General features: G+C 43.8%; 1 protein-coding gene across 5 annotated transcripts; it reads left to right on the forward strand.

Annotated features, from left to right (window-relative positions):
* The first annotated feature begins 7,945 nt into the window (after window positions 1-7,945).
* On the forward strand, window positions 7,946-26,268 carry LOC110500584 (netrin-1). Of its 5 annotated transcripts, none has more exons than XM_036957984.2 (8): window positions 7,961-8,109; window positions 8,203-8,301; window positions 17,087-18,555; window positions 18,737-18,925; window positions 21,502-21,651; window positions 23,897-23,953; window positions 24,545-24,625; window positions 24,730-26,268. In XM_036957984.2, the coding sequence occupies exons 2-8, from the start codon at window positions 8,294-8,296 to the stop codon at window positions 25,386-25,388; spliced, it is 2,613 nt and encodes an 870-aa protein (XP_036813879.2). In that variant the 5' UTR covers window positions 7,961-8,109; window positions 8,203-8,293; the 3' UTR covers window positions 25,389-26,268. The 5 variants fall into 5 exon arrangements, with proteins under 5 accessions (XP_036813881.2, XP_036813879.2, XP_036813880.2 ...); XM_036957985.2 differs by having other exon boundaries at window positions 7,969-8,109; window positions 8,203-8,297; XM_036957986.2 differs by lacking the exon at window positions 8,203-8,301 and having other exon boundaries at window positions 7,946-8,109.
* The last annotated feature ends 353 nt before the right edge of the window (window positions 26,269-26,621 follow it).

The following is a 26,621-nucleotide window of genomic DNA, read 5'->3' on the forward strand; positions in this document are numbered from 1 at the left end:
TAGAACGAGAGAGTCCAGAATGTCTAGCCCGGCTGATTTGTAGGGGTCCAGATTTTGCATCTCTTTCAATACATCAGCTATCTGGATTTGGGTGAAACTTGGGCAAGTTGCTGTGGGGGGTGCAGGGCAGCTGACCGGGGAAGTGGTAGGCAGGTGGAAAGCATGGCCAGCCGTAGACAAATGCTTATTGAAATTCTCAATTATCGCTAGTGACAGTGTTTCCTAGCCTCAGTGCAGTGGCAGATGGGAGCAGGTGCTCTTATTCTCCATGGACATTACAGTGTCCCAGAACTTTTGGGAGTTTGTGCTACAGGATGCAAATTTCTGTTTGAAAAAGCTAGCCTTTGCTTTCCTAACTGCCTGTGTATATTGGTTCCTAACTTCCCTGAAAAGTTTCATATCGCGGGGGCTATTCGATGCTAATGCAGTACGCCACAGGACGTTTTTGTGCTGGTCAAGAGGAATCAGGTCTGGAGTGAACCAAGGGCTATATCTGTTCCTGGTTCTATTTTTTTTTTAAATGAGGCATGTTTATTTAAGATGGTGAGGAAAGCAATTTTAAAGAACAACCAGGCATCCTCTACTGACGGAATGAGGTCAATATCCTTCCAGGATACCCGGGCCAGGTCCATTTAGAAAGGCCTGCTTGCTGAAGTGTTTTAGGGAGCGTTTGACAGTGATGAGGGGTGGTTGTTTGACCGCAGACCCATTACGGATGCAGGCAATGAGGCAGTGATCGCTGAGATCCTGGTTGAAAACAGCAGAGGTGTATTTGGAGGGCAGGTTGGTTAGGATGATATTTATGAGGGTGCCCTTGTTTACGGATTTGAGGTTGTACCTGGTAGGTTCATTGATAATTTACCATTGGTGTCAAATCCAACTCAAAAGTAAAATGTGCACGAGCAAGATGAAACATAGTTGTGAGAGCAAACGTTGAGTTAAGAGAGAAAAAATGTGGTCGAGTGAGCAGAGGACGGTTCCAGCGTGTGCACAGGTCAGTTGAGCACAATTTAAACTTGAGAGCTTCTGCTCACTGGATCACAGGTGCACGTAATCTTGCGCCGGTTAGACTTTTGAAACTGGAACTGACACCATATTTAACATGTGGTTTCCTTACTAAAGTGTTGTGTGCGCCCCTTAGCATGTACGTTTGGGGATTTTCTCTGTGGGATATTTGGTGTGATTGTTTTTTTATATATACAGTGCCTTGCGAAAGTATTCGGCCCCCTTGAACTTTGCGACCTTTTGCCACATTTCAGGCTTCAAACATAAAGATATAAAACTGTATTTTTTTGTGAAGAATCAACAACAAGTGGGACACAATCATGAAGTGGAATGACATTTATTGGATATTTCAAACTTTTTTAACAAATCAAAAACTGAAAAATTGGGCGTGCAAAATTATTCAGCCCCTTTACTTTCAGTGCAGGAAACTCTCCCCAGAAGTTCAGTGAGGATCTCTGAATGATCCAATGTTGACCTAAATGACTAATGATGATAAATACAATCCACATGTGTGTAATCAAGTCTCCGTATAAATGCACCTGCACTGTGATAGTCTCAGAGGTCCGTTAAAAGCGCAGAGAGCATCATGAAGAACAAGGAACACACCAGGCAGGTCCGAGATACTGTTGTGAAGAAGTTTAAAGCCGGATTTGGATACAAAAATATTTCCCAAGCTTTAAACATCCCAAGGAGCACTGTGCAAGCGATAATATTGAAATGGAAGGAGTATCAGACCACTGCAAATCTACCAAGACCTGGCCGTCCCTCTAAACTTTCAGCTCATACAAGGAGAAGACTGATCAGAGATGCAGCCAAGAGGCCCATGATCACTCTGGATGAACTGCAGAGATCTACAGCTGAGGTGGGAGACTCTGTCCATAGGACAACAATCAGTCGTATATTGCACAAATCTGGCCTTTATGGAAGAGTGGCAAGAAGAAAGGCATTTCTTAAAGATATCCATAAAAAGTGTTGTTTAAAGTTTGCCACAAGCCACCTGGGAGACACACCAAACATGTGGAAGAAGGTGCTCTGGTCAGATGAAACCAAAATTGAACTTTTTGGCAACAATGCAAAACGTTATGTTTGGCGTAAAAGCAACACAGCTGAACACACCATCCCCACTGTCAAACATGGTGGTGGCAGCATCATGGTTTGGGCCTGCTTTTCTTCAGCAGGGACAGGGAAGATGGTTAAAATTGATGGGAAGATGGATGGAGCCAAATACAGGACCATTCTGGAAGAAAACCTGATGGAGTCTGCAAAAGACCTGAGACTGGGACGGAGATTTGTCTTCCAACAAGACAATGATCCAAAACATAAAGCAAAATCTACAATGGAATAGTTCAAAAATAAACATATCCAGGTGTTAGAATGGCCAAGTCAAAGTCCAGACCTGAATCCAATCGAGAATCTGTGGAAAGAACTGAAAACTGCTGTTCACAAATGCTCTCCATCCAACCTCACTGAGCTCGAGCTGTTTTGCAAGGAGGAATGGGAAAAAATGTCAGTCTCTCGATGTGCAAAACTGATAGAGAAATACCCCAAGCAACTTACAGCTGTAATCGCAGCAAAAGGTGGCGCTACAAAGTATTAACTTAAGGGGGCTGAATAATTTTGCACGCCCAATTTTTCAGTTTTTGATTTGTTAAAAAAGTTTGAAATATCCAATAAATGTCGTTCCACTTCATGATTGTGTCCCACTTGTTGTTGATTCTTCACAAAAAGATACAGTTTTATATGTTTATGTTTGAAGCCTGAAATGTGGCAAAAGGTCGCAAAGTTCAAGGGAGCCGAATACTTTCGCAAGGCACTGTACCTGCGCTATGTTTTTGTAGATAAGTCGTGTTTTGCTAGCTTCCAGCTAATGCTTGCATTGTTTGTGTGTATGCAGTGCATGCTACCTCGGGTTTAGTGTGGTTATCATTAGCATATTTGTAATAAGCAATAAGGTAATTATCGTTGCTATATACTCAGTATGTCTATCAGCAAGGTGTATATATATTGTTTTAATATTACCGCTGCAATGTATAGCCTTAAATTGTACTGTTGAATTACAGGGCACAATTGACAAGTTTCTCGAGGTTTGTGTATGTGCACTTTGATTTACAGCCTTGTAAAGGTGCCTTCTGTCATGACCTGACCATAGAGAGCCCTTGTTTCTCTATGGTGTAGTAGGTCAGGGTGTGACTAGGGGTTATTCTTGTTTATAATTTCTATGTTGTCTTCTAGTTTATATTTTATATGTTGGTGTTTTGTATGATTCCCAATTAGAGGCAGCTGGTAATCGTTGTCTCTAATTGGGGATCATATTTAAGTAGACATTTTTCCTACCTGTGTTTGTGGGGTATTGTTTTGTGTATTGTGCATGTAGCACCACGTAGTCACGTTTCATTGTTTGTTTATTGATTTCTTGTTTTTGCTTGAAGTTTCACCTTGAAATAAATATGTGGAACTCAACATCCGCTGCACCTTGGTCCCGTTCTTACGACAACCGTGACACCTTCTTAGATCAGACAAGATCTGAGAGAGGGCCGTACATTTTAAGTGCCTAACCCTTCTATTTCTCTGTCTGGCTATGTATATATTCCTGCTGTGTGAATATCCAACTGTTTGCATATATGGAAATCAGTCAATTGAAATAAATAAATTAGGCACTAATCTATGGATTTTACATGACTGGGAATACAGATATGCATCAGTTGGTCACAGATACCTTAAAAGAAAAGTAGGATCAAAAATCAAATCAAATCAAATTTTATTTGTCACATACACATGGTTAGCATGCATGGATCAGAAAACCAGTCAGTATCTGGTGTGACCAGGCTGTTGATTGTGGCCTGTGCCAAGTTGCTGGATATTGGTGGGAACTGGAATGCTGTCGTACACGTTGATCTAGAGCATCCAAACCATGCTCAGTGGGAGAAATGTCTGGTGAGTATGCAGGCCATGGAAGAACTGGGACATTTTCATCATCCAGGAATTGTGTATGGATCCTTGTGACATGGGGCCATGCATTATCTGGCTGAAACATGAGATGATGGCAGCGGATGAATGGCACGACAATGGACCTCAGGATCTCATCAATTTATCTCTGTATTCAAATTGCCATCAAAAAAATGCAATTGTGTTCGTTGTTGATAGTTTATGCCTGCCCGTACCATAACCCCACCACCTCCATAGGGCACTCTGATCACAACGCAAACCACTCGCCCTCACAACGCCATACACGCTGTCTGCCATCTACCCTGTACCGTTGAAACCGGAATTAATCCGTGAAGAGAACACTTCTCCAGGGACCCAGTGGCCATTGAAGGTGAGCATTTGCCCACTGAAGCCAGTGTTCGATGCCGAACTGCAGTCAGGTTAATACCCTGGTGAGGATGACAAGCACGCAGATGAGCTTCCCTGAGGCTGTTTCTGACAGTTTGTGCAGAAATTCTTCGGTTGTGCAAACCCGGTTTTATCAGCTGTCCAGGTGGCTGGTCTCAGACGATCCTGCAGGTGAAGAAGCCGAATGTGGAGGTCTTGGGCTGGCGTGGTTACGCGTGGTCTGTGGTTATGAGCCCAGTTGGACGTACTGCCAAATTCTGTAAAATGAGGTCGGAGGTGGCGAATGGTAGAGAAATGACAATTTAATTATCTGGCAACAGCTCTGGTAGAAATTCCTGGATTGGAAATTATGCAGATAATTACATTGATAGAACCCAAAATCTATTTGCAACATTAAAGCTGATCCACCCCCCCCCATCCCCTATTACAACATAGTCATTTTTTTTCAAAGTTGCCAAAATGCCATTTGTGGGTTCAATTATTTTAGTGATTTGACCTGGGCTGATAGGTTCTATAGGAACAGAGACCAATGACCAATATGTGGTGCTCTTTGTTTCTGCATTTTATTCATGACAAATGTACAGTTGAGGGGTGGATCCACTTATATCAGTGAATTTGTCACAACCTAACCATTACGAAACTTCTGTTCGATCAAATAAGCCTCACATTGCAAATTAGCAATTCCATTTTTATTGACCAAGTTTGACTCTCATTGACCTCCATACAAAAATGAGTAAGTGAAACTTCTCGCTTCACCTCTTTCCCTCTGACGCTATTCACTCTGAACTTTAACCTTTGACCTCCCACCTTGAACTTTGAGCCTGAGTCAATTCAACGTGCCTCAATATTTTTCGAATGCTGAAGATGTAAATATAACGTATAGACTGTATGTCCTTCATTTCTGTCTGATCTGATTTCATGTTACGTCAATAAAGATTACTAGAGGGGCTATGTCATGAACCCTCAAAGTTCCATAATGGGGTGAAAATGGGAAACCAGTCTAATTAATGGCAGTAGAAACATAGCTGATGCATTTCCTGCTTTTACTTATGCAGGAAAACAAAAGTTAGGGGTGATGTATCAGAAATTGTGTAATGGCATTATACTACCATGTAAATATAAGTACAATTTAAGGGCTCCCGAGTGGTGTAGCTGTCTAAGGCACTACATCTCAGTGCAAAGGTGTCACTGTAGTCTCTGGTTTGAATCCAGGCTGCATCACATCTGGCTGTGATTGGGAGTCCCATAGAGCGCCATTGTAAACAAGAAGTTGTTCTTAACTGACTTGCCTAATTAAATAAAGGTCAAAATAATACAACTTGGGTTTAACACAAATGTTCTGGATAAATAGCCTCTAAAATATATGTAAACAAACCATACATTTCTGATTTTGTTTTCTTAGAAAGCTCTGAGTGCTATTATATGATACAATATCAGTACTTGTTGAATTTACAACTTGTCTAAGTCCTTTCATCAACTGATTGTTTGAATAGAATGTTGCCATATTGGCAGTTAATTAGAAAAATGTATTGAATCAATCCTCTAAAACTGGCGAGCTAGTTAACACGCATACAGTGCAGATAAATTCTTCACTTTCATTGTTTTACAAAATATGTTATCACAGCACTGGCTAACCATGGATGATCAACTCCCTGACCAACATCAACATGACTGACCTTTGCATCATCATAAGAAGGTTCATGTCCACTGCAATGTTCTAATTCCTAATTCTATGGTTACGCCTTCGTGAATATGAATTTGGTATTGTTGTGTTTATATTTTTCCAGGTCTTCCATTGCAGCATGTTCAGTCTGCTACCCAACTGCTTCCAACAATTGAATGAAACTGTCACTGACAGAGTGGGTGGCTGAGTGTTGGTATTGCAGTACTCTAGCACTACTTCAATAGAGAATAACATATGGGGCTTTGAGATTTGTCTTCAGAGCATTGGTTGCCAACCCTGCAGGCTTTTGTTCTTGATCTAAAATACATGTTGAAAATCATGAGACTTGATGATTCAATACAATTGTTTTAATACTGCTGGACTGGAACAAAAGCCTGCATACAGTGAACAGTAGCCAGCCCTCCAATGCTAGGTTTGGCGAATACTGCCTTACCGTACTGTAGTGAAGCTGCTTGCAAGAAATTCTAACCAAATTTCCTAGGTTTATTACAGTACCTTGTGTGTTTTTGTCTATTCCAGGACGTGATCTCAATGCGGTACCAGAGTCCTACTTTGGGGAGACGACGGTGATCTACAGTGGAGAGGTGATCATAACCACCCCCAGACACTAGGGGGAGCATAGGTGGCCTGTCCTATGGGGTCATGGGTCCTTTGTCCATATGGGGAGCAGCCTGGGGAAGTAGGTGACATGAGGTAGCCAGGGTTGTACTCTTCCTCCCAGTTCCTGGTTCTTTCAGCTGTGACATGGGACTGGCAGCGTCTGCAGGTGTACCGGTGTCACCGATTGGCAAGCTGGCAACAACATGAAGGTCCGGGAAACACGAGGAGGATCATCTGTAGACAACACTTGAATAAAAAGCAATGTTGTCCACAGCTGGGTTTGTGTATGCTAATTATAACACTTTGGGTGTCAAGATTTCAACCCCTCATAACGGAAGTCAATAACTTGTGAAGTCTGTTCTGATTCTGTGAAGAACAAACCTTGTGTTTACTGTTATGACGAAGGGGGAAGTCTGACAAATACCAATGCCTTGTTTAGGCCCACTTTATTAGTTACACCTTGCTGCAGGGTACAGATTTTTGGCAGGACATGTGCACCTGCTACTACCCTCTCACAGTATATCGGACACACACACACACTATTGGATTTTACGTCCCTAGTACTTGTCGCCTTTAACTGTCTTAACAGCTTCTGTCTCATAGACTTGCTTTGCTAAATCGACTAAGCTTTCAAAGAAAACAATGCTCCTCCAGCTAACCGAGAGTTTGGCAGTGTATAGTGTCTTTATTAGGCTACATAAACTCTGCCAAAATGTAATAGTGATTTCTCCCCCCAATTTATTTTATTGACCTTGTCACCCTTCCAAGGACAGCATTTCTAAACTACTCAGAGTAACTACTAGAACACGCGCGCGCACACACACACACACACACACACCTGGGGAAACATTCCCTGAGGGAAGTCATCAATCTGTTTAATGGGCTTCTCTGGGAAAGTTCCTTTCCTCCCTCAGGCACTCGCTTCTCCGCCCTCCCTCCATCCCGCCATCATCCATCCATTCTCTTTTATTTCATGCTTCCCATCTGTATCTGCTTTAGTTCATCTGCTAAGTTACTACTAACTACCGCGTGTATGAGCTTCCCCTACTAGCCTATGTGGTTACAATATTTTTCCATTGCACGTTTGGAAAACGAGAACAAATATTGTTACAGCGGATTGAAGTCTTCGACAGCTAGATGAACTTCTCGGTAATTGAGGCCACTTTTGTCTCAATTGTCTGTGTCTTCAAATTGCCTGCCAGTAATGCACTTGAAACGCCAAACGGACTCCCCCTGCACTGTAGCACTGTGCAGATGTGAGTTGAAGCTGAGAGGCGGCAGCGTCTTGACGTCAGGACTGGACGGGACGCCCCCTACGGAGGCGGACTGCAGCGAGTTGGATCTCCACACCATGGGCACAGCACAGCACCGCCGGATAACTGTCAACGTGTTGCGCGCCTATATTAATAAAGACCGCATCGCCTATATTAATAAATACCGCATGAGCCGCGGCGAGAGAAGGGAGATCAAGAATTGAGACGCACATAGTGAGTGTTCTCATATTTTATATTTTTATGTGTATATTTCTTTCTTGCTGTTGGTTCTTTCTCACGAACTTGGTGGACCTGTTTTAAATTTAGAATGGAAGGACTACAGGCATTGACAAGTTGATTAGTTGGACCCGGTGAGCGTGCCAAAGTTCGCGCTTCAAGTGCTCAATATTCACTCTCCATGGGTAGGTAAGCTTTACAGTCAGCGTTTTGTATCAAACGGATTATTTACACATTTGTTATTGAAGATTGATTTGATATACACCTGTTCTCTTCGTGGGAATATAGCCTAGGTTTATATCTGAATATGATAGTGGCATTGCTCAAAAGTGTGAATTAAATTAGCCTGTGACCATTTTTATTAGAATATTATTTTATGATTGAAGACTACTTTGTTTATTTAAAATCTGAATATCCTAACCTAAGGTTATACATATTTTGCGTTTAGTAAATGTTACAATTCTTTAAAAACACCGTTCAGTTAGTAGAGAGAGTTTATTTATGAAAACAAATATTTTGGAAGTATTAGAATGAGAATCATTTAAAGAGATTTGACAGTAATATCTTTAGGACTATATGATATCTAAGAAATCAAGTGGATGATTAGAATTGTGTTAAGCGGTCCAGCGCCACTTTTTAGGACAAACACAAGCCATCATTGGCACTTGCAATTGGGCTCTCATTTATTTATGTTACAATTACATTGAACATAATTAAATTCAATTATGTTTTATTATTGTTATTATTATTAATATGTCTGTAGGTATCGGGAATATCGCATATCTCTCTTGAAAACAGGGATAGGCCTATGGGCCTGTGTATTTCTTACAGCCAATTTCAGGACGAGCGACAACAGCAATGATAAATATACTTATGGGCCTGTGTATTTCTTACAGCCAATTTCAGGACGAGCGACAACAGCAATGATAAATATACTTATTTCGAGAAAAGGAAACGAAAATGACCAGAAACATGATAACACTTAAATGCGTATATGATCATCCCAACAACCCAGAATGTTTAGAGTATAGAATACATCGGGGTTTCGTCTCTGCAAGATGCAGCAAATTGAGTAAATTACTGGAGTGGGCAATTATAGACAATTTGGCCCCGCACATAAAGGACTCTTGCCAAAACAATTTGTGCTAAATGAAGCAATCCAACAAATTTTCTTTGAAGGGCGTTTCATTTATACACCCTTTTGTCTAAGTCAGGGTGCACCCCAGGATAAAACTCTGGTTTCAAATTATTTAATTAAGATAGGGGAACATTTAAGGATATAGCCAATATAATATTTTCCTAAACTTATCTCAATTGGCTAGGTTGGCAATTAAATGAGCATGCAATGTATTAATATGAAAATCTGAATATTCATAACAATACGTTTATTCATAGTAATTATTCATAATAATAATACATTTTTGCAACAAGAAAATACTCTATTAGGTTTCTACGTTATTCTTTCTAATGAGACAAACGGTAATTCCAAACGCATATGGTCTCTCGAATTGTCTCCAATATATTTTCGTTTAGCGAGTTCAAGGTCAACACAGGCTGCCCATTTCTGAAGAGATTTTTTTATCTCAGTTCCTGACTCCATGAACAATCGTTCGAGGGGGATTTAATTAACATGTTCATGTTATCTTGTCATAATCTTCGGTCAATTGAATTTAAATCAAACTAAATAGCGTACGTCCAATTCTTCTTCTGCGTGCTTTGACTTGACTTATTTAGGCATGTTCCGATTCGAAATCAATGGCTGGTCAAAATCTACTTTTCTAGGATTCTGTTTCTCGTTTCTCTGTGACTTGCAATTAATTACCATGAATTCCAAAAGTATGTCTTCCACTTAGTAAAATGGTATTCACTTTCATTTCACCCAAGGTTGTTTATGGCGTTACTTGAAGATGAAATCACGGACAAGGATTTCATGTCCATCTGTTTTTCAATATCGACATTGAAGCGAAACCTCGCATTGCCGACTTGTGTGATAGCTTATGAAATAGCGTGGGAAAAGAAAACAGTGAAATTGGGAGAAATAGCCTTGCTTCCTTTAGGGCATGTGTTTTCTTATTCAACCCCTACATATGTCCAAACTGAGGTGTCTGGCCTGTATGAAAAGGCTTTTCAATGTAAGTAATCTCTGTTGTGTCGCTCCATTTCTCTTCCTGACCTTAGACAGAGGGGATCACATAGCAGGCGTTAGCTGGGCGTTGAAGGTGCGAACCAGAGGTACAGGACAGGGGCCTTTAGCTAATGATACGAGTGGCAGCGGGGATAATCCATTCTGTGCAGTCTGTCAATTGCACCTCCCTCACCGTCCCACTAAAATTAGATTATTACACCTAAAACAGAGCTCTTGGAATCCGCTCCGTGTGGAATATCACGCTGGTTGCAGCGGGAGCAGGCAGGAATGCCGTTGGGGAATACAGGGCGGTGTACATAGCGTTTCTCTTCTCCTCTTCCCGGTTCTCTATGCCCAGTGTTGTGTTTCGGACGGGCTAAGGACAATTGGAAATTAACAAATGCGTTACTTGTCAGCTGTGATAAACATGCCCAAACAGGTGTCAGGTTCAGTTTCACAGTGGGAGAGTGGTAGGACGTGTAATTAATCAGATAGACTGTATTTAGAGGTCATTAGTGCTTGTCGGAGGCTTAAAACACGGGATGCATATTGTTATGGGCTCTTGAAAGAAGTAATCCACTGTGGACCAGTGTTGTTTGAGCTGAACATAGACCTATACTTCTTAGCCTAGGCCTACTATGTTCTTTGCACGTCCTCGTGCTATTTTACTAAGTCACTGTCTTTCCTCCTTTTGCTATAGCTACTTAGCCAGTTTAATGTACGTGTTTCAGACAACAATATGAAATACAGCACCACAACTACATTATTTCATAACACACTGTTTACAAAGCACGCTATCTCCTCTGCCTTCATATTGCATGTTGAATTCCGTGCTATTGTTGAGATCTGTGCTGTTCGGCTGTGGCTGAACAGTGCTCTACACTGCTACCCATGACGAGGAATTTTAAAACGTGTGAGAAAGGCCAAATCCAGCTCATCTGCTCCCGATACACAGCCCCAAAAGACACAGATTTAGACCGCAGAGTGGAACGGTGGCAAAGGGAGCTGACAGGTAACAGAAGGCATCACCCTCTTTTCACACTTCAACCCATGACCCCTCTTAATAACGTCATATTCTCCCGTTACTAGCCATTCTCCCTTCACCCTTTCTAGTACTACTTGAACCCCCTCTTATCTTATTCTCATTTATATATCCAGGCTGTGATTGGGAGTACCATAGGGCAGCGCACAGTTGGCCCAGCGTCGTCCGGGTTTGGCCAGTGTGGTCCGTAATTGTGAATAAGAATTTGTTCTTAATTGACTTGCCTAGTTAAATACAGGTTAAATAAAATAAACAAATAAAATAAATGTCACAGTCTTACTCTTGTATCGTCCTATTTTTCCCTATTTTCTTCACCTTCTTACCCGTTTCTTACTCCCCTCTTACCACCCTATAAAATGAATGATATCTCCGTCTGAGCGCCCGCATACACGCTGTGTCTTACGCCACTTCTTTTAACCCCGTTGCCACCTTCGTATGCCCCTTTTACAACACTGGTATCCAGTCTTATCTCTCTCTTAACGCCCCTAGTATCTTCTTATCTTTCGAACCCCAAAACACCCCCTTCCTACATGTTGAGAGAATACACAGTAGGATAGCATTTTAACTACTGGCGGCAGCAGTGGGATTTTACCGAGCAGACTGTTCGACCCCAAAGCGCTACTTTTTAAACTCCTCACACCTAAATCCGACGGAATGAAAGATTATACAAAGCGTCTTAGAGTAGATTGCTACAGGAGGCTTATTGTGAGAACATGAGCAGAAGGCTCTCCTGTTAGCTAGCTCCCACCATGTTAGACTATGCTGTAAACATGGCCCAGGTTGTCATCAAGTATTTTTCCAGACCTTCTCAAGCCAAACATAGCTGGTCCCACTGACTGCTGCGCTTAAAGACCATGCACAGCCTACTGCCTCCCTCCAGAGATATTATTGACCTCACTTAAACACTATTTGCTTGTGTAAGCTTTTTGAATAGTTAGATCATAGGTATCAAAACCTTTTTGACAAATGGTTTTAATACTTAGGTATGTACAGGCCTTTACAAAGTACACCCCTTGACCTTTTCCACATTTTGTTGTGTTAAAGCCTGAACTTAAAATTGATTACATTTCAGTTTTGTGTCACTGGCCTGCACACAATACCCCATAATTTCAAAGTGGAATTATGTTTTTAGACATTTCTACAAATCAAAAACAAACTGCCAGCTGAAATGTCTTGAATCAATAAGTATTCAACCCCTTTGTTATGGTAAGCCTAGATATGTTCAGGAGTTAAAAAAAAGTCACATAATAAGTTGCATGAACTCTGTGTGCAATAATAGTGTTTAACATGATTTGTGAATGACTAGCTCAACTCTGTACCCCACACATACAATTATCTGTAAGGTCCGTCAGTCGAGCAGTGAATTTCAAACCCAGATTCAACCACAACGACCGGGAAGGTTTTCCAATGCCTCGCAAAGAACCTATTGGTAGATGGGTAAAAAAAATAGTAGACATTGAGTATCCCTTTAAGCATGGTGAAGTTATTAGTGACACAATGGATGGTGTATCACTACGAAGAAACAGGCGTCCTTCCTAACTCAGTTACCAGAGAGGGAGGTAACAGGGATTTCACTAGGGGGCCAATGGTGACTTTAAAACAGTTACAGAGTTTAATGGCTGTGATAGGAGATAACTGAGGATGGATCAACAACGGTGTAGTTCTACACAATACTAACCTAAATGACAGAGTGAATAGACGGAAGCCCGAACAAAATGCAAATATTCCAAATCATGCATGTTTGCAATAAGGCACTAAAGTAAAACTGCAAAAAAATGTGGGAAAGAAATGTACTTTATGTCCTGAATACAAAGCGTTATGTTTGGGGCAAATCCAACACAACACATCACTGAGTACCACTCTTCATAGTTTCAAGCATGGTGGTGGCTGCATCATGTTATGACTATGCTTGTTATCGGCAAGGACTAGGGAGTTGTTTTATAGAGCAAAGTACAGGAACAATCCTAGAGGAAAGCCTGATTAAGTCTGCTTTCCAACAGACAGGGGAGACAAATTCACCTTTCAGCAGGACAATAACCTAAAACACAAGGCCAAATATAGTTTCTTACCAAGACGACATTGAATGTTCCTGAGTGGCCTAATAGTTTTGACTTAAATCGGCATGACAATCTATGGCAAGACTTGAAAATGGCTGCCTAGCAATGATCAACAATCAACTTGACAGAGCTTGCGTCACAATCATTTAGAGAAGGATTGGACCAAGGTGTAGCGTGGTAAGCGTACATCTTTCTTTATTTGATGAACAACAAAATATAAACAAACATAACATTTTGTAGCACTAACACAGCAACTATACAAAAAACAAGATGCCACAACTAAAGGTGGAAAAAAACGTTGCCTAAGTATGATCCCCAATCAGAGACAACGATAGACAGCTGCCTCTGATTGGGAACCATACCCGGCCAACAAAGAAATATAAAAACTAGAATGCCCACCCAAATCACACCCCGACCTAACCAAATAGAGAAATAAAAAGGCTCTCTAAGGTCAGGGCGTGACAGCTTGAAGAATTTTAAAATAATAATGTGCAAATATTGTACAATCCAGGTGTGCAAAGCTCTTAGAGACTTACCGAGAAAGACTCCCAGCTGTAAATTCTGCCGAAGGTGATTTTAACATGTATTGACTCAGGGGTGTGAATACTTATGTAAATAAGATATTTCTGTATTTAATTGTCAATCAATTTGCTCACATTTCTAAATACATGTTTTCACTTTTTCATCATGGGTATTGTTTGTAGATTGGTGAGAGAATTGTATTTTATTTTATCCGTTTTGAATTCAGGCTGTAACACAAAATAAATTTGATAGTGTTCTATGTCCATGATTGCTTCATATTCACTCTGGAACACTGTTATTCCTGTGATTCTCCATTAAAGGTTATTGTAGTGGATGGATATGTATGTTGTCCAGCATGTGGGATATGAGTGTTCTTCCTCTCTTCTATTTGTCTTTAAAACTAAAGGGGGTCAATGAAATAGAAATGCCACTCATCCACCATGTTCTTCTGGCATGCCAGGCGTGTGAATTTATGGAAAGCGGCAGAGGAAAACCGTAGAAACAGTATCCGGTGGTTGGGTGACATCCCTGGTGCGAGACTGGCGATCTGGTTTCGGAGCAGAGGGGGGTGAGGGGGTCTGCATTTGGCCTGGGGGGACGGTTGGGGGTGAGTAGCACTTTAAAGAGCACTGTGATCTTCTCTGAAGAGCTTCCATCTATCATGTAGTTTGTAATGGGGGCTTCAGTATGTTTCATTAGCGACGAGGTAATGTGCCCGAGACAAGTGCAACTCACGCCATGGGGAATGGCAAACAACCCCCTCGCCGCTATGGCCTGTATCCTTAGCCCTCTTACCCCTTTTATCCCTCTTTCCCCCCTTACCCACCAACCACATCTAGTCTGAATTTCAGACATCCACCATCACCACACAACCCCCCTTCCACAAATTCCCCTAACCCTCACTTTACTCTCATTATATACATGTGTTTCCCAAACTGTGGGTCGGAACCCGCGGTGGGATTACATTTTTTGTGCATTTATTTTTTGGGAAATACTTATTCAGTGTAAACTTAAACAACTAAAACCAAATTGAAAGTATGCAGAAGCAATAATGGACCTATCTAAAAATAAACTCCTCTAATCTTTGAGAATTTACAATCAGCAAAATAAAAGCTAGGCAGTCAGGTACCCATTGATTATGTTATAATGTTTGAGCATAATAACACTGTACTAGCCATCTCAAAATGACTAGAATTGCAGTAAATTAGCTTTAAAACTACAGCATTTTCTGTCCACTGCCAAGATTATATTTTTGATTTATTCTTTGATTTATTATTAGGTCAACCCTTATGGTGGGTCTCGACTCAAAAGTCACCTCAATTGGTGGGTCACGAACCAACAAAGTTTGGGAACCCCTGTTATATACCATCACACCCCCCCCCCCCCCCTGACTATACATCACCTACCAGACCCCCCCCCGCCCTCCCCTCCAGCGAAACTCTGACGCCGTTATGAAACCTGAGACTCAATTTATCAGTCGATCAATTAATGAGGCTCAGCTTTTAGTGGGACGTCTGGGTTCCCAGCTGGATATGTTGCAACACGTGTGGAATGCTCAGGGGGCGCACACCGGACCCCCGGAATGCGGTGCGGCGGGACAGGGGCCGCAGTCGGACCGCTCATCACCTCAGCCGCCGGGCCTTGGCGTTTCCAATAATGACACTTGAAACATACGCCTGATACGCCTCATCTGCCCGATTTCACAGAGCTAGGTTGGGACGGACCACTTTTTGGGCACGGAGGAATCATAACTCATTTTGGGGGGGTCAGTTGAGTAATATAGGTTGTTTTAGTTGCCGACTCTCATTGTAACCCCCCCTAGACCCACTTATAGTGCTGTGGTCCTAAGGGAAGCCTCAAGTTTCCGGCTGTGGTCTAATTGAGTGGGATGACTAGCCCTGGGAGGCTCCCAACTCTTCTCCTCTCCTCTCTCCTCTCCTATGGGGTTGGTTTATACAGGCCTGCTGACTGTGCTGTCAGTGTCAAACGCTTGTTAGGACATCATCAATCTAGACGCAGTTAGAGATATTCCCAGAACAGAACGAAGGGGGCAGGTGATAGAGAGAGAGAAAGAGAGAGAGAAAGAGAGGGGACAGAAAGGGTAGAGAAGGAGGGAAGGGGGAGAGGGAATAAGAGAGAGGAGAAAGATACTCTAAAGAAAGAGAGAGAATGAGAGAAAGGGAGGATAGAAGGAAAGAGAGAAGCACTGCACAGTAGACAGAGAAAGAAAAGAGGAGGAAGAAAGAAAGAAAGAAAGAAAGAAAGAAAGAAAGAGGAGGGCCTGAAGAAGAGATGGATCCTAACAATGTGCCTCTTCATAAGTCGTTTGGTGTGAAGCGAAGTGTTGGGTGGGATCCTTTCTCGCTTTCCCTCAACTCATCCGTGTGAGCTCATATAAAACTGCAACGTTTCTTGTCGTAGATCATGTTGTCAGGAAAAGTCGACGCATTGTTCGCACATGTCTGCAGGCGTAAATGAAGTAACCTTCTCTGGTATCAGTATCAATTCCTGACAGACGAACACATTTAGCACATCACCAGCCGTCTTACGAGGGGGAAAAAAATCCGTTCACACCGTGGACGTACATAAGTGTGTTTGTCTTCTCCCAGGAAGTGGCTGTACAGGGGCTTTAAGCCGAACACACATTTCTCGCATTCTCTTCTATAAATCTTTCCCCATCGTCTTCCACTCCCGACTTTCTTTCTCACATCCTCTCTCTCTCTCTCTCTCCTTCCATTTCTATCCACACATTGGGTTCTCCAAAACTCGGGTTGTTGCCCATGTGTGTTGAGTAGAGCGGAGTGGAGCAGAGCGGCGGTAGAAGAATTTGAAAGGAGGACCATAAAGATGATGGATGCCGCCCAGCTTGTGTTTTCAGACCCAGCTGTTTTTTGTCATCCTGGACAGACCCGCTAGTTTCCTATACGCTCTCATCCATACATTCATCCACTCTTTATAAGCTTTCATCCATACAGTAATCTAAAACTCACTGAAAGAGGCCTGGTTAAGGGAGAAGATAGATTTGGCTGGATTATATGAGAGTTAAATGTTCAAGGTGGTGGTGCGAACTGGTGTTTTCAGTAAAGGGACAGGTGGTCTTTCTACCTCAGAAGGCCCCTCCCTTTGGCTCCAACCACAAGTCATATAAATCCATCAGTATATTTTCCTTTTATGATTTCACTGTCGCTTTATCCCCTAAAATATTTTATTTTATCATTTTCTCCACAGGCTCGATGACATGATGTTCCTGCCCGTCTCCCCTCCCCCCTCCTTTTCCCTCTCTTTTCTCCTACTAGTCCTCACTTTTCTCCCTCTTTCCCTCCTTTCCCGTTCACTCTCTCACTCCCCTCTGAGCTGGACTTCTCCCCATGACCCCTGCTACCACCTGGATGGGCGTCCGCGACACTGCCTGTCGGAATTCATCAATGCCGCCTACGGTGTCCCAGTCAGTGCCGCCAACTCCCTCCGAGGACCTCCTGACCAAAATGCTGTTAACGTCAGCTCCGTCACGGACCTCCACAACCCCTACAACCTGACCTGCTGGACAGCCCAGGTGGGAGGCACCGACGGCGGGGACTGGGTTCTCACCCTCCCCCTGGGCCGGCGCTTTGAGGTCACTTACATCAGCCTGCAGTTCTGCCAGCAGGGGGAGCCGTCGGATCCGGTCTCCGTCTCTTTGCTCAAGTCCATGGATCACGGGCGCACCTGGAGGCCAATGCAGCATTACTCCAGCGACTGCCCCGGGAGTTTTGGGCTCCAGGCCCAGACGGTGGCCCAGACCAGGCACCAGGAGACAGAGCCTCTGTGCTCGGATCCCCGGCCCCTGCAGAGGCACCGGGGAGGCATGGTTCTGGCCTTCTCCACCCTGGATGGAAGGCCCTCCTCTCCAGACTTTGACTACAGCCCCACCCTGCAGGACTGGGTGACGGCCACGGACATACGGGTGGTCTTCCACCAGGTGACCCAGTCCCAGCCGACTAAGTTGGGAAGTTCGGAGGATAGGGGGGTGGGTGTGGGATTGGGAGCAGATGCTGGGGTTCTGAGGTGGAGGGTGGGGTCGAAGAATAAAGCTGTGGTTGGTCAGGTGAATGGGGACAACAATGCTTGGGGGTATGTGGAGAAGGAGATGAAAAAGACAGAAAAACGAGGGAGAAGCAGAGGAGAGAAAATGGACAAATCCTGGCGGAGGGGTCACAACAAAGGGTCGGGAGGTCAGGGAGAGGATGGACACAATGTGACCCGGAAGGATTTAGAACGAGACACTCAGGCAATGGACACCTCCAAGAGAGGGAATGGTAAAGGAAAAGGGCGTGGCCGCAAAAGGGAGGGGGGCCACCATTGGAGTCCGTGCCAGGAAGGTGGCGTCTGTGATTGGACAATTGAGGGGCAAGGGAAGGACAACAAGGGGCGGGAATTGAGGAGGAGGAGAAACAACAATCGGAATCTCCAGCTAGTTCCTCCCTCCCCATTGATCTCCGCCCCCCCTGTCCGGCCCCCCCTGGCCCTCTCGGACCTGCAGGTGGGGGGCAGGTGTAAGTGTAACGGGCATGCCTCACGGTGTCGTCATGACGACGCGGACCGAGTGGTGTGTGTGTGTGAGCACCACACAGCGGGGGCAGACTGCGACGTATGTGAGGACTTCTACTACGACAGGCCCTGGCAACGAGCCACGCCCAGTCAGCCACACCCGTGCGTCTGTGAGTCACACCCCCCCATTACTGTGTGTGTGTGTGTTTGTGCATCTGCGTGTGTGCGTGCATGTCTGTATGTGTGAGTGAGTGCATATTGGATCATGAATGTAAACTTTACTAGCTTTCACTGAAATTCATTCCCTCCCCTCCTCCCACCTCCCCTTCCCCTCCTCTCTCCTACCCCCAGCGTGTGAGTGTAACGGCCACTCCTCTAAGTGTCGGTTCAGCATGGAGGTGTTCCAGCAGTCGGGCCGGCGCAGCGGGGGGGTATGTCTGAAGTGTCGGCATCACACAGCGGGACGCCACTGCCAGTACTGCCAGAATGGACACACCCGTGACCACGGCAAGCTACCCAACCACCACAAGGCTTGCCAATGTCAGTCAGAGAGAGGGAGCGAGAGAGAGAGAGTGTGTGTGTGTGTGTGTGTGTGTGTGTGCGCGTGCGTGCGTGCGTGCGTGCGTGCAAGCATTAAAGTTGTGTCTGTATCAGGTCGTTCTGACCAGCTGTGTATCTTATCCATGCAGAGATGTATGTGTGTGTCCAAGTGTGTGTGCATATGCGTCTGTTAGTATATCTGTTTCTCTTTGTGTATCTGCCAGTCTACGGGGTTTGTCTACATGTGTCTGTGCACCTGCCCCACAGTGTTTATGAGGTGGTTACATTGTGACAGAGAACAGTTATTCCTGTTAGGGTTACAAATATTCCCCTTTGTGCTTGACTGGATCCAGTGTCCATGTTGTTACCACTGGCTGGAATCCACTCTGCCATTTGACCTTTGACTGGTCACATGTCCCAAGTGACTGTGACACTCTGGCATGCTCATTGGGCGGTTGACCTAAGTTCTAATATAACCACTGTTAATGGTGTGTGGTTCGGTCATGCACACGACACATGCAGGTGTGTGTCTGTGTGAGTGATTGACTGTGTGTGTTTGAGCAATATTGGAGAACTTGAATGGGATATTTTAGCCTGGATGTTAGTCGGTTTCAGGTCTAGCCAACTCCTTATGGAGTGATTCCTCACGAAACCAGGACAAGAATGATTTCACAAAATGTAATCCATAGAATGGTCCTTTGGGGAAAGGCTTGTTGACGTATATTTGACATTTGTATCTAAAAGCACGATTGAGACAGAGTTATTCAACATTGGCATATTTATGACATTTTGGCCATGCCCAGGCCTCCTTTAAGACTACAGAATGTTTCATTCGTAGATGCTACAAAGCAACAACAACAAAACATGTCATATAGGCTTTACAGCTTGCTTTGTAACATAAGTAGTATTTTGATTTCAAGAAGAAAAAAAAATTACATTCATTTTGGAATATTGAAAAATATGAACATGAATATTGAAAAATATGAACATGAATATTGAAAAATATGAACATGAATATTGAAAATATACCATTTTAGATTTGACAAATTCCTCAATATATTATTGAACATAATATTATATACGGGCATATCAAAGTTCCAGAGTGGGTGGGGATCTCTGCTACTTTTAGAGGAACGATCCAATTTGTAAGCATAACCAACAGAGTGAATGTGAAAATGGATTCAAAATGGTCAGGATGTGCAATGATACAAGTAAAAAGAGGGCTGTGATTGGTTACATTGCCTACTATGCCAATTTCTCTGAATAAAATGGGCCATAACTTTAACACTAGCAGAGATCTCAGTCTGGAACTTTGATAAGCCCGTAGAGTATATTATGTTCAACAATACACCATAATATTAATACAATTAATTAAGCTACATTCTTAAAATCAATCCCATATATTATGTTCTTTAAAAAAAAAAGGCTTTAAATTCTCTAGAACGGCCAATATTAAAAACAGTCAAATGCTTCTCAAAGATGCCCTCTGGTGGTCAAACTAGCACTAACTAGCATTAATGCAACAATGTCTGACACTTTAATGACGTGCCATAGAATTCTGCGGCAGCCTGCAACCTGTGCTACAATACGACGCAACTTTTAAAGGAAGAACCACTGTAGATTGGAAAATGTGCCAAGTCAAAACATTTGTTTTTTCAATATTCATGTTTATCTTTTCAATATTGAAATGAATATGTTTTTTCTTGAAACCAAAATACTACTAATATTACAGAACAAGTGGTAAAGCTTAATTTGAAACAATGTTCTGCTTTGTAGCACCTACAGATGAAACATTATGGAGTCTTAAAGGAGGCCTGGGTAAGGCCAAAATGCCATAGATATACAACTGAAATGTGTCTTCTGCTCCGTTCTCAAACCTCAAAAAATGTTAAATATACAGTATGTCAACGAGCCTTCCTCAACAGGACCATTCTATGGATTACATTTAGCGAAAATCCCCCAAATCATGTCATTCTTTTGTCTTGATTTTGTAAGGAAACGCTCTATGGTATTGTCATGCCAAGTTGGGTGTTACAAGGAGTTGAGAAGGGAGAAGAAACAGACTGGCACCCAAGCTATAGACATTTATAGGCTACAGTATAGCTAGCTAACTTATGTCAGTTACCTTAGTGCTATTTATGTGTCATAATATTATTTGATGTAATAATCAATGATAGATAAATCAATCATGTTTATTTGATCAATGTTCAGGTCAAGTCAGCCTTTTTCCAAATCTAGTGATTTAAACCTTAGTGACTTGCCTGCAAATCTAATTATTTAAAGGTGTTTGGAGTAGCTGTAAGGGTTTGTTTAAATTACTTTACTGGAGGAAAAACAGACCTACTAAAGAACGGCTTCCTCTTTGTCTGTGCCCTTTGGATAACCCCAACACACACACACTCTCTCTCTCTCTCTCTCTCTCTCTCTCTCTCTCTCTCTCAATTTCAAGGCTTGATTAGCATGAAAGGAGACAATGTTACCAATTATGCAATGCTGTCTAGTTTTTCTGTTGCATTAGCATTCATCTATTTCTTTCTCTCCTCTCATCCTTCAATCCTCTTCTCTGTCTCTCTCAGCGTGTCAGTGTCATCCTATGGGTGCTGTGGGTCGCTGGTGTAACCAGACATCAGGACAGTGTTTGTGTCGGGATGGGGTAACGGGTTTGAAGTGCAACCGCTGCGCCCTTGGCTACAAACAGGGGCGCTCGCCCCTCCGGCCCTGCATCCGTAAGTCAACTGTACCTACCTACTCTGTCTGGAAACTGGCCTCCATGTAGGGCCAGACAATAAGATTCTAATGGTGATTCATGAAAGAATGTGATTATCCTGGAGCTTTGGAACCAAAATGGCACACATTTTACTGCATAGTCTTTGGTTTATGTGGACAGGCCAACTAAGCCCAACTACAGACTTTCATAGTCACTTGAGTCTCACTCCCTTGGGGTTTTGGTTTCCAATAGGAAATTAATCTCATTGTAACTCGTGATGTGAAACTCAATGGCCCTTTATCTGCCTCTCTCTCTCTCTCTCTCTCTCTCTCTCTCTCTCTCTCTCTCTCTCTCTCTCTCTCTCTCTCTCTCTCTCTCTCTCTCTCAACCTAATTTGTTTTTTGAAAACCTAATTTAAGTCTTTATCAAACCTGTATAAAAGGAGCCATCCTCGGCTATCAAATATCTATACTAATTTGTCCAAATCACCCTGGATCCTCCCTCCTCTGATTTCCAACAATGTTAGTTTTACAGTTTCCACAACAGTGCTAATGTAGGGAGCCCTTAAGGCCTCTATGAACAGGCCTTGTCTCTCACTGATCCTAGATCAGCTCGGCTGGGATTTGAAACACTTTATCCTCTACACTCCTGCAGTCGTAGCTTTGCTTTTTTGAACAGCGAGCGTTAATCCATGTGTGTTTCTGCGTCTAATCGCGGGAGTGCCGACAACCACACATGGATTGGCCCGGGCGGCGACACTTTCTAAGCCCTAATCAGGTGACATGGGTCTGGGTTTCGCACCTGTCGCGCATCCCTCAAAACGCCCCCCACTCCAGACTCATAACTCTTCCGGTGAAAGGAGTGAGTGAAAGAAAACCTTGTTTGTTTTTACTACTGAACCCATCTTATGGCTATCTATAGCCTCTCTCTCTTCTCTCTTCTCTCTCTCTCCCCCCGTCTCTCTTCATGTCTCTCTCTTTCTCTCTCTCTCTCTCTCTCTCTCTCTCTCTCTCTCTCTCTCTCTCTCTCTCTCTCTCTCTCTCTCTCTCTCTCTCTCTCTCTCTCTCTCTTTCTCTCTCTCTCTCTCTCTCTCTCTCTCTCTCTCTCTATCTCTCTCTCTCTCTCTCCTCCCTCCCCTCGTCCAGCAAAAGCCAGCCGCTCACTGGCTAAAAACAAAGTTAGCGGTGATGATTTGAGACCTCAGCCACAGGAAGCTAACTCGCCCTTAAAGCTAAAGTCATCGTCGGAAAAGGAGCCAGGTGTATAATTAGTAGGTTGCTGATCTGGGTTTTGTGGTGGCCACACCAGTTGTCTGAACAGATAGGCTAGGACATGTATTGAGGTCACACACACACACACACACACACACACACACACACACACACACACACACACACACACACACACACATATGCAGACACACACACACACACACATATGCAGACACACACACAGATGTATGCACACACACAAATCTCATTGCACGTCTTGAGTATGTGAGCATACGCACGCATGTGCACGTGAATGCTCCAACCCCCAATAGGATTAATCCCAACTCCAGTTCAGAACTAACTCTAACTCTGGGCCCTCCTACCCCAGTCTGCTTGGATGGGGTGTAGGGTATCATTGACTGTCCCAGTTGTGTCAGAGAGGACAGGGACACAGGACGCAGTGAGGGCCAGGGTAATATATAGTGGGCCCCAAAGCCACACACACGTACTTAAAGCCAGGATAATATATGGATAGCCCAGGTGTACATGCGGTAGGCTGACACTTCTAGGGTCATGAAGGTGACATTAGATAGACAGACAACCAAGAGAGACAGACCTGTGGTATGACTGAAATAAACTCTGAAAAAAACATTTTGCATCACTGTGAGTGAGTGCGAGTGAGTGTGTGTGTGTGTGTGTGTGTGTGTGTGTGTGTGTGTGTGTGTGGGGGGGGGGGGGCTAGTCACAGAGGTGGATTTCTGACTCTTTGAGGACCACACACCAACTCCTCCAGACACATACTCATCCTCCACATGGGAATTCCACACACACACCGACAGGCATTCACGCATAGCACACATATTCAAATTCTCTCCCATGCAACACACACACACACACACACACACACACACACAACCTGTCACTTACAGTGCACAAAGACACGTCTGTATAAGTAGGGTCAAGCTAAAAGGCATTGTATTCACACCCTGTCCCTGTCTATTCTCAACTTTCACCTCTATATGACATACAACCTGTGTTTGTTTTTATCTGTAGGAGTCCAGGAGGAAGCAAGCCCCACCACACCTGTGTACCAACCCCAGTACAGTGTAGGTGAGTTTGGGTTGAGAATGAAAACACGGTTGCAAGTCTCAACACAATCTACTATATTGAACTGTAATATTGGGCCGCAATTTCAGTGGTTCCCCCCAACGCTGGACCTGGGGAGTTACAGGCTTTTGTTTCAGCCCAGCACTTTCACACCTAGATAAAATAAATGCTGATCAGCGACGGATTAACTGATTTCAAGTGTTTTCGAACAGAATAACTGTAACTCTTCTGGACTAGAGTTGGTGACTGATAACTTTCCAATTAGATACATACTGTACCCTGTGTGAGTCTCAGCTGTAATGGTCTACTGGATTGGTAGCTGTCTAGCTCCCTCTAGTGGTAGTAGGGGGATATTTCACCTGCTGCTGGACTCCAGAGAGGCATCTGTTAGACATAAGATACTGTGATGACAAATAGAAGCAGGGCATATTGTAATTAGTGGTACAGACATGTGTCGCAGTGAGATGCTCTCTCTCATTCAATACATTCCCTCCCTCTCCCTCTCCCTTTCTCTCCTCCTCGTTCTCTTGTTCCCCCTCAACCTCCCCTCCCTCTCTCTCTCTCTCTCTCTCTCTCTCTCTCTCTCTCTCTCAGATGAGGAGTGTGTATCGTATTGCCAGCCATCGCTGGTTAAATTGAGGATGAACCTGGAGACGTACTGTCTAAAGGACTTTGGTAAGAACTGTAAGGTACAATGACTTTGGCATGGCTGCAGAATACAATGCAAAAATACAAAATTCAAGCAATTCTCTCCCCCCCCCCCCCCCCTCCCCCCCCAGTCCTGAAGCTACAGGTCAGAGGGATGGAGCGTTCAGGCCCCTGGTGGCAGTTCTCGGTCTGGATCCAGACCGTGTTCCGTACGGGTTCTTCCTCCCGCGTTCGCAAGGGCCCCCAGGCACTGTGGGTTCCCGACCGCGACCTGGGCTGCAGCTGCCCCGCCCTCCAGGTGGGCCGCACCTTCCTGCTGATTGGGGCCGAAGGGGGGAGGCGGAACTGGGGCCCCGAGGAGCGACGGCTGGTCGCCGATAGATCCACACTGGCTCTCCAGTGGAGGGAGCACTGGAATCCCAAACTGAGAGGGTTCAGGGGGCAGGACAAGAGGGGCCGCTGCCCCCCAAAATTGCCCGGGGGTGGGGACCCCCATGGGGGCCACTCGAAGCACCATCACTCAGAGTACACCCCACCTCACCTTGTGACAGAGAAAGAGACAGAGGTCAAGGTGCACCCACACAAACATTCACATTCACACACACCCTCAGACTCTGTGAAAGACATGGAAGAGGAGGCAGAGAACTCTGTGGCGTTGGACACAAACACTCATACACAGTCCTCATCACACCACAGACCTGGACCTTCACAATCCCAGGAAGAGCAACAGGAACAGACTCCATCCACCTCCACACCCAGTCTCGTATGTTCAACCCAGACTCCTGTCTGAAATGTAGGAGGAAGAAGAGAGAGAAAGAAGAAGGGACAAAGAAAGGAAGTAATATTGTCAAATAGATGGGCTATATCCCTTTGCCGTTCTTCTCATAAGGAGAGGGGGGTGAGTGATGAATGGAGAAGGGAGAGAGGGAGCAAGTGGTCTCTGTCAGACTGTGTAAGCACTGGGTGTCCAATGTCCAGAGAAACGGAGGGATGATCAGTTGTTCCCGACATCTTTCCCTTCAACTTCCAATGAGGAGATGAGAGGGAGCAGGTTGGTCATCTGTTCAGAAATCAAACTTCCAGGTGCTTGAGCTAAAAACAGAGTCATGGAGAAAAGGACTCAAACGTTGCCATTACAATGTTTTTCTACTGAATCGGCTTAGTATTGTTGAGAGTGAATGAACACTGTAAAAGTGGAAATAGGTGTTTTTATTGAATTACATAAAGTCAAATGTTTTCTTGAAAAACTATCTGAATCGTATTTATGCTTAGAAACGTTTAGGAATATTTAAAGGCAAGAATAGATCCAGGGTGCTTTGGGATGGATCACGATTGCAATAAATGTATAGTAAACTGACATACATATATTTATTTATGTCAATACAGTATGGGCAATATGTGTCCCAAAGTATACACTACTACTAATAATACTTGATTCAACTTTTCATTACTAAAATAATCTCAAAGCGCTTGAAAAAGCAAAACAAACAAGAATCAAATTATACGGATATACGATTGAGTAGGTTTGAAGGCGTCTCACCGACGCCTCGCCACCACGCCTGTCAGACTATGACTTCTCCATAGCCGTAGACTCTATAACACTCTACCTCACAAAATGACCTCAGAGATGAAAATAAAGGTGTTTTTCATGTAATATAGTACTGTACAAATACTGTCTACAACTGACTGTCCTACTTTGTGCTTGTCACACCACTTCGGTTGAGAGTTCCCTTCAGTGGTAGATACACAACATCGGGTCAAGTGACACAACCTTATGTTCACGGAGGCACGGTTCCCATGGGTTGAGCGATGAAACCATAGTCTAAGAAACTGACACCAACGAACTGCCATTTAGAGGAACGTTGAGTCGCTCTAAGATAGAATATGACTCTCAGATAGAGCATGAATCCTACCACAGACGTTTAGAACTAGAGATATACATCTAAAAAAGCATTGGTCAAATGTGATGTCATGCATTCTGTTTTGGTCTGGAAAATACGTATAGCACCCCAGCCCTGGGAAA

Source organism: Oncorhynchus mykiss, chromosome 21 (genome assembly GCF_057628025.1).
Source record: "Oncorhynchus mykiss isolate SJ-2025 chromosome 21, ASM5762802v1, whole genome shotgun sequence".
Taxonomy (NCBI): domain Eukaryota; kingdom Metazoa; phylum Chordata; class Actinopteri; order Salmoniformes; family Salmonidae; genus Oncorhynchus; species Oncorhynchus mykiss.

Bases quoted from the DNA above. Each gene is read 5' to 3' on its own strand.
- LOC110500584 (XM_036957984.2), top strand. The intron at 18,556-18,736 runs GTGAGTCACACC...TCCTACCCCCAG, and splicing joins TCAGCCACACCCGTGCGTCT to CGTGTGAGTGTAACGGCCAC. The intron at 23,954-24,544 runs GTGAGTTTGGGT...TCTCTCTCTCAG, and splicing joins CCAACCCCAGTACAGTGTAG to ATGAGGAGTGTGTATCGTAT.